Here is an 8,322-nt window from a genome sequence, read left to right as displayed (position 1 = left end):
TTTCCTACAGTAACAAGAATAAGGAAGAATCTGAGTAAAATGACAGCAGCCCAATCTTTGTTATGCTTTCTAAAAAAGAATCACCAATTTTGGTATTGATAGTATTTACCAGACATTATCTTGAATTTGACTACCACACGTCAGAGTTGAAAACCCTTAAGAAATCTGTGATCTTCTTTTCTGCCATGAATTCTGGCATGTGGTGGGACTAACAAGTGATAAAAGCAAAGGACACTTAGACATGAAATTTTAGTGCATTAGTAGTATGAGAAAATTAAGCACCTTGGAACCCAAATAATTAATTGTAAGCAACTGCATATCTGCAGAAAGATAAAAGTGTGAACATTTTTTATGCAAGATTATTTGAGAAAAGTATAAATGTGAGGCATTTGAATTATAAGCCCATGTGAACAAATATATTTCTGGGATAGGAAGTATCCTGACAAATGGCCACCTTCCTGCCCCTTGGCTTTTGGCTCCCAAACTGCCCTCGAATGCCTTTGTCTCTGCAGATGGAGAGTAAGACTAAGCTAGGGTTAGCTAGCTAGCAGGAAAACAGACTAGAGAGGACACACTCTACAAGGGAAGGGGCAGGTTAAAGACCCTGCAAAACCAAGAACCATTAGAAGGTAGGAGGATATGCGGCTCTGTAATGAAAGCTCTATAGAGGGGCTGACTGACATCCCAGAATAATATGGACTACATCTCAGAGTCTGGACTCTAGGTTCTATAGCAACAGCAGTACTGGATGTACTGCCATCTGCATGTTCAGACACAGAAGTGCAGTCACAGGTATGAAACCAGTCTCTCTCAGATGGTACCACAGATGAACAGGTATGTGTTTGGATGGTCATGGTGAGGGCTATGGACATATGTGGCCTTAGTCATAAGTGGAAGGCAAGTAGTTAGAAACTCCAGGTGTTTGTCAACCCCATCTTACTCTTCCTTAATTATAATTTCCTCCAGAACCTTGTGTCCTTTTTGCCTGAGTTGTGAAGAGTGAAGTGACACAGAAGAAAGCTCTTTCCATGGCCTCAGCCTGAATGCCAGCACTCACAAAGCATTTTCCAACTCATTTTAGATCCTGGTCCTCTGGGATCAAGTCTCAGGGCATATGCATCTCCACAAGTGCTGAAGAAAGCTTGGCCATAAGTTCTTAGGAACTTTTCTGAGGCTGAGTAGATGTCTCAAGGATCAAAAGGATTGTTATATAAGTCTGATAGCCTGAGTCTGATCCCCAGATCCTATGTAAAAGCTGGATATAGTAATATAAGGGTCTGTAATCTTAGCATGCCCCTCGGGAGAGAAGGGAAAGGCCTATACACATGCGCATGTGCTCTCTCAGTCTCTCCTTTACACACACACACACACACACACACACACACACACACACAAAATTAACAGAAAAGATACTTCACTTCTGCATGACTTTTAAGAGCCATATTCTCTACAAGGCATGTATAGAGCCCTTTTGAACACATGCTCCAACACAATCTGTCTTATTATCAAGAGACAATAAAGACATCTATAGAAATGCACGATGGAAACAGCTTTATCTACAATAAGAAATTCTGATGACTGGATTAAGTTTAAACACTTTAATCAACTATAACAAATCAATTATCATATATAAAAATTCTGACTCATGCATCAGATTACATAAATTATACAACTGTCACATTATACAATGTTTATATACTTTTGTACCTGCAAAAATGTATGAGTTACTAAGCATTTACTTAAGAACATAGGGATAGACTCTTCAATTATAAATAATACTTGCATCATTCAAACACTTGCTAAGAACATACATTTCTAGATCTGCAGCATTTTTTTTGTACCTCACAATACAAACAATCTAGAAGCTTCAGAAATTAAAAGGCCCAAATACTTTTAGGTAACAGGCTTCAATTCCATTATAAGTGGTTGATATTTTTTGACAGAGAAAAGTAAATGAAATAAAACGTCAACTTCAGTTTAATGCTTGAAGAGCTTCTACACATCTTATTAAATACATCAGGAAGCCCTTCATATGCAGATTAATTAGTAAAGGTGCTACCTATTGCATATTAAATACCTCCAAGGACAGCATCTGGATTATTAAAGTTATAAATCTGTGAAAATGGGGGCTTTCGGTATGTGCTGACAGACCCTCTCCAATAGCACCACAAGCTTGCAGTGTATCCTTCCCTCTGAGAAGAGATCACATGACTGGGCATGCTCACACTTCACCCAGGAGTGACACCTACCTAGAGACAGACGATGGCACAGACAGCAAGGAGTTCCAACCTGCTTTTCTAATCCAGGGTAAGCTGCTCTTTTTTTTAGGGGAAAACAAAAGCTTAGTGTAAAAGTTACTATAGATACATAGAGATAGCAGGTCTTTTTTATTTCTCATTTTTAAAGATTCTCCTTGTTAAGAATAAGCACTCACATCAGGGTGGGTAGCAGGATGCAGGGAGTGGGAGATGGGAAGGGGGACATGAAGAAGCAGGTCTGTCACTAATGAGTCTATTTACTTAGGTTTCCACTCATGAAACCCTTTTAAATACAAGGCAACATTTTCACAGCTGGAAAATTACAACTAGAACTTGATTTACTGCCAAAAGCAATACATGTAGTTATGTATAATCTATGAATAATACTACATTCATGGGAGGAGGGCAAAACTGGGGTCAATGCAGAACAGAGCAGCAAAAGGCAATGCTTCCAACACTTACCATGAGTGGGTTACATGGTACCTTATATACAACTCTAAGCAATGACCTTGGTGTTAAGGAATGCCACATCCCAGAGGCAGGCCGTGTGGTAATACTGTTTAGAACTAATAAGAGACTGCTTGTAAAATACTGTTGTTGTTGTTATTGTTGTTTTAAGAAATAGTTTAATTATATAACAGAAGTGTGTTAAATTAAATCAGGCTTGATTCTGTGATTTTAAAAAGTCTTGTTGGTAGAAGTGTATGTATTGAGTATGTATTTTTAGGCTAAAATCAGAAATAAGATGTTCTTAAAAATCTATTGTGCATGCACTGTTTACTGAAATATACATTTTTATTTTCACCTCTAAGTTAATAAAAAAATAAATCACTGGAATACTCTGTGTTCCACTTGGAAGACAAAGCAAGTGTCTTTCCGGCCTTCTTTCTACAGGGCCCAGCTTGCACATGTGCTTAGAGACTGCTACATGCTATGTTCTCTGGAATTTGTTTTACTTAACAACATAAGTTTGTTATGTTGACTAATGATAACATTAACTTTATGAGTGAAACTCTTACCACTAGAATAAATTTTCCAGAATGTAAATACAGACTTTTCATTTGTCTCAAGACTTTTGCTTTTATTTAGCAACAACAATTGTGTATCAGATAAATCTCACTGCCTAACAGACTGCATTTGGACAAAGCTTCACTTCAGATTCTGAGAAGCAAATACCTATTCAGCCTGGCCAGTCAGCAAGGGCTGTTGAATCCAAGTATACAGATTCTAATGGAGGCAAAACTGTGCCTTTTGACTTACTTCTCATAAAAAGGAACAAAGGCATTTGAACCATGCTTTTCAGATGATATTTATGGGAAACTTATTCTGAAGGTCAAATGCAACAGACAGCTCAGATCTCTACGAGACTGAGACTCTAGAAAGGACACACTTGGCTAACACATGTTATTGTACCTGCAGACAACTGTCACAATACTGAATACATGGATTTGGGTGCTTTAAAAAGTTGTAGAGTCTTAGCAATGCCATGATCAAAATATACTAAGAATTTGATAACATCTAATAAATGTTAATTTTAAATGGCACCATTTAAAAATAATATTTACCAAGATCTCACATGGAAAAATCAAATCTACCTCAGACTTTGAAGTTTATTACAGAATCACTTCAATTAATTAAATGGAAGAAAAACTGATTGTAAAAATCCATTTTTCCTCCTCAATTTTGATTTTTAGAAAAGCACTTAAGTTCGTATGTGGGGGAAAATTCACTTCAAAACCCATGTTTTCTAGAAAACCACAGAAACTCAGAAAATATAGATAACAAGGGATTTTGTGACTAAAAAATATGAAAATCAGTAAAACTACAATCTCTGCTTTCACTTTACTTTCAGTGAAATCTTACTAGAGATAGTAATCAGGAAAATGCACCTCACTACAGGACGGCGGAATGCGCCTGGCCCCAGCCTCCTCTATATGCAGCCAGTCTTCACATCCTCAATTCAGAAAGACTGTCTGCTTCAGAGTGTTTAGATCTGAAAGGTTGAAATACCAGCAGAAGATCTGCAAAATCCTTATCTCATTGCTTTTCACTTTAAATTTTAGAATAATTTTATACAAATACAGAAAGCTAATTCACAGAAAACTACCATTCTAGGGAGGCAGGCTTAAACAAAGACCCCATAGTGTGTGACATCAATCCTCAAAGGTGGACGTGGGTTGCCTCATGATGTATGTTGGTAGAGTCCTGCTCTCAACACCTACAGTTGTGATGAGTCTTTGGTTCAGGGCACAAAGGCAACCATCTGTTCTATTAATGATGAAATTGAAACCAAGCCCAACTTTCATTCCTAGAACTTGCTATTGCCTTGGGTTATCAGGCAACAGACAATCACTCCCATCCCCCAGCTCATTTTCAGATATATCTTTGCACAGTTGTCTTTGCTCGTGATGCACAGTAGAACAAACTGTACTACAAAACAGTACTACCCAATCTCTGCTTATACTTCCCGTAAGCTCAAACACTGGCTAAACAAATCCATGCTTCTATGAAAAGAATAAAGAGATCTAAACTTTGTTATTCCTTGAAAAGAGACTTGAGATCATCATTTTTGGGGACAGTGGTCAGGGATAGCTGGAGCTGGATGTAGTGAATCCCTTCAAAAATCAGGGTTCAGAGAATCAGGAGTGGGTTGAAGTAGCTTCTCCACAGAGGTGGGGTGGCCCTGGTGACAAGTGGTCCTGGGTGTATACTGCAAAAGCACATTTTAAACTATGAGATTGATATCCTAACCTTAGAGGCAACCACTTGTTTTTAAATGTCTTAAAAACACATGTGTATATGAGGTATATGCATGTACTTTATATACAGAAACACGCGAACATACATAGTCATGTGTGAGGAACTTTTTTTCCCATAGTGTTTATAATGAGCAGTGTTCCTGACACTGTGTGTCTGTTTATAATGAGCAGTGTTCCTGACACTGAGTATGTCTACAGACTGACTTCTGAGAATCCAACAACAGTATCGACTCTGCTTCATGGAATCTATTCCTGAGGAATAACTCATGGGCTGCTGAAGATAGTTCCAGGCCTATGGCAGACAGGGGTCCAGCACCAGCACCCAAGTGATGCCAGAGAACTGCTCAGTCATCAAGGCATGGCTCATTTTCAGTTGGGCTGAAACTGTTCCCAGTGACAGAGGGGGGGAGATGAAGCCTGACTATGTGGTCTTTCCCAGTACCTGTGCTCTCTCTCTCTCTCTCTCTCTCTCTCTCTCTCTCTCTCTCTCTCTCTCTCTCTCTCTCTCTCTCTCTCTCTCCTCCCCTGCCCCCCATAAACAGTCCTCTTCACTCCCACTAGCTATTGGTGAACTTGCCAGCTTTCCTGGATGGCTCATAGGGCACTCGCAGGATGCTGGGTGTCTCTTCCATCACCCTGACAAGGAGGTTGTCAATGTAGTCCTCTAGCTCCCGGATGTGGGTGTCCTTCCTCCGAAGGAGTTCTTTGTGCTTCACCAGCTCCTGCAGCACCTCTTCATAGGTCAGACTCCGGTACCCAGCCGTGGCATCGAAAGGATTATTGTCCTGGAATGAGATGCAGACTTGCTTTAGCAGGTAGGACACAGACACATACATTAATACTCAGAATTTCACCTTTTGGTTTTGTTGAAGCTGATAAAGTTTCTCTCTAGTTGTAGCTAGAATCAGGGTGACAGATCCTGGGTGCTGCTCAGTCCCTAGCAGGAAGGAAGATGGGCAGATCAAAAGCCTTATTCAAACTGTACCTGAAACTCCTTCTTACATTGGAACAACTCCCTAGAGCCAGAAACTGTCTGTATCAGTGAGACCTTAACCACAGCATGAATGCTGGGGGTAGGACTTAGTGGCAGAGCACTTGCTTAGCATGCAGAAGGCCCTGGGTTCCACTCCCAGCATACTAGAGTGGACTGGATAAGACATGCTCTACAATTCCAAACCACAAGTTAGTCAATATAATGAAAATAGATTAAAACTAAACACCTGTAGGAATCTAGTCAAAGGACTGCCAAGAAGCTATAGAAAAGTGCATATATGGACACTGTCCTCACAGAACTGCTTCCTCTAAATGTGGACTCACACTTCCATCTGCACTTTTATTGACAATGGCTATGAGAAACAGAAATGCAAGGCTGATTCTCTAACTTGCAGACAAATGATGAAAGGTTCCTGGAGCTAAACCAAGGAGCACCATTCACAGGTAAGGCTTCTGCCTTAGATGACCACATGGTGAGCTGAGTCTTCCTGAGTAATGGATGTTTTCACTTCTCATAAATAATGTCCTTTGTTTGATGTTGTTTCCCTTTTTGCCCTGTTATCAGGAAGCTCAGAGCTCAGCTACAGCCACACTAATACTTATGGTCAGGATAGCTACATGTCCTCTCATCTGACTTATTTACCGAGCTAATGATATTCATGTAGTTAAATAAAACCAAACAAAGGTATAAATGCAACCAGAAGAGGATCTTGCTTCTACTGTTTGATTCTAACAGTGTTGTGACAGTGAAATCTAAAGAAAACACCTTGTGACAATGAAGATGGGCCATTAATATTTCCCTAGATTTCAATGTCCTAAGATTTAGATTTCTTTCTTTTTTTTTAATTTTATTCGATATATGTTTTATTTACATTTCAAATGATTTCCCCTTTTCTGGTTCTGTCTAGATACAAAATAGCTTATCTTATGCCTTTAAAACACAGTTCTATCCCTAAACCCAACAATTTAGGATGATTTGCATCACTTCTTGTCAAACACTTTCATTTTGCTTTAAGAAAAATTATCTGAAATATTAAAGAACCTGGTTCATCTGTCCAACAGAGGATTAGTGAGGCCAGAGGAATGCAGAAAGACTCTTGTTCCCATAGAAATTTTATGTCTCTCCCATCCTCTGTATCTACTTTGACTGTGTTGTATATCTAGATCTTTACCATATGCTCCTATTGCCAGACCCCAGGGCAGAAACTAGAGTGACACCCCAGTCCCTTCAATATCCCTTCCTCCTGGATGTAGAAACTTTAGGCTGAAAACTGTCTCCCATACCCCAGGCTTCAGAGTTTGCAACAGCTTGCAACAGGTTTCACAATCTCCAGGCAAAAACTGGCAGTGGGGTGACAATTAGCAAACCAGGGCTCATGGTCCAGTGGCCTGTCACAGGCCAGGGAGGCATGACCAGAAAACAAGTCTGAGAGAAGAGGCTCTGTGACTCCTACTGCACCATCAAGAATAGGCAGGGTCATCTTTGAGGTTTTGTAGCCTTGTCCTAAGGAAAATAAACCACTGAAGGTTTCTAAGCAGAAGCGAATCACATCTTAGCTTTTCTTTAAGCAAAAGTATCTTCGAGGCAATGTTCTAGGAAACTAATCTGACAACTAGGGATAATATTACTTGGGAGAGCAGAGGTTACTTCCAGAGCTACTTAAATACTGAAAATACCAGTTTGGATGCTTTAAAAATCTTAATAGCCTCTATAATGCCACAATGACAACACACAAAGGATTTATTTTAAAACATTTAATAAATGTTAATTTAAAATGGTACCATATTTTTAAAAAATGCTTCCCAAGACCTCAAAAAAGAAAATCAAATCCTTTACTTGATTTTGAAGTTTATCATAAGCTTACTTTAACTGAATAAACACAATATTTAAGAAAGTGAATTTAAATTCTGTGAGATATACTTTAAACAACCCAGTTTTTTCAATTAGTAAATAGGAAAAGTTGAAAATTTCCGAATTAAATTATTTGTGCACCAACATTTCAAATGTTGCTCTTAACCCTATATGGACAATTTTAGAGCTAAGTTCTGACTCCTTTATAGGCTTGGGTCAGTTAAGCCTATAAAACAATGCATTGGTCACTGGTTATTAAGAGTTATATTATAAATTAATAGTCTCATAAAATATACATTGTATTATGCATTTTTCCATAGTAAAGATAAACTATAGAGAGTTTTTAATCTGTCATAAATAAGCTAACCTTTGTACTTTAGCATAAGTAATACTGTATAAGAATGAGGCAGGAATCAGGCTGAATGTCAAATAGCTTTTCTGATGAGACACAACCTCCCAC

General features: G+C 38.8%; 1 protein-coding gene across 2 annotated transcripts in view; it reads right to left on the bottom strand.

The window, feature by feature from the left end:
- Positions 1-1,607: 1,607 nt before the first annotated feature.
- Positions 1,608-8,322, bottom strand: part of Rab11fip2 (RAB11 family interacting protein 2) — a 39,779-nt gene continuing 33,064 nt past the window's right edge. Inside the window, exons 5-6 of one of the 2 annotated variants that reach the window (XM_052182478.1) lie at positions 5,595-5,802; positions 1,608-4,968 (exon numbers count right to left, since the gene is read on the bottom strand). In XM_052182478.1, coding sequence (XP_052038438.1) covers positions 4,898-4,968; positions 5,595-5,802 — 279 coding nt within the window. In that variant the 3' untranslated portion in view covers positions 1,608-4,897. Of the gene's footprint in view, positions 4,969-5,594; positions 5,803-8,322 lie in introns of those variants that run through there. The other variant, XM_052182495.1, reaches the window with a different exon arrangement.

Source organism: Apodemus sylvaticus, chromosome 1, assembly GCF_947179515.1.
Source record: "Apodemus sylvaticus chromosome 1, mApoSyl1.1, whole genome shotgun sequence".
Classification (NCBI taxonomy): Eukaryota; Metazoa; Chordata; class Mammalia; order Rodentia; family Muridae; genus Apodemus; species Apodemus sylvaticus.
Note: the sequence above shows the minus strand (reverse complement) of the source record. Positions and strands in the feature narration are given on the sequence as shown.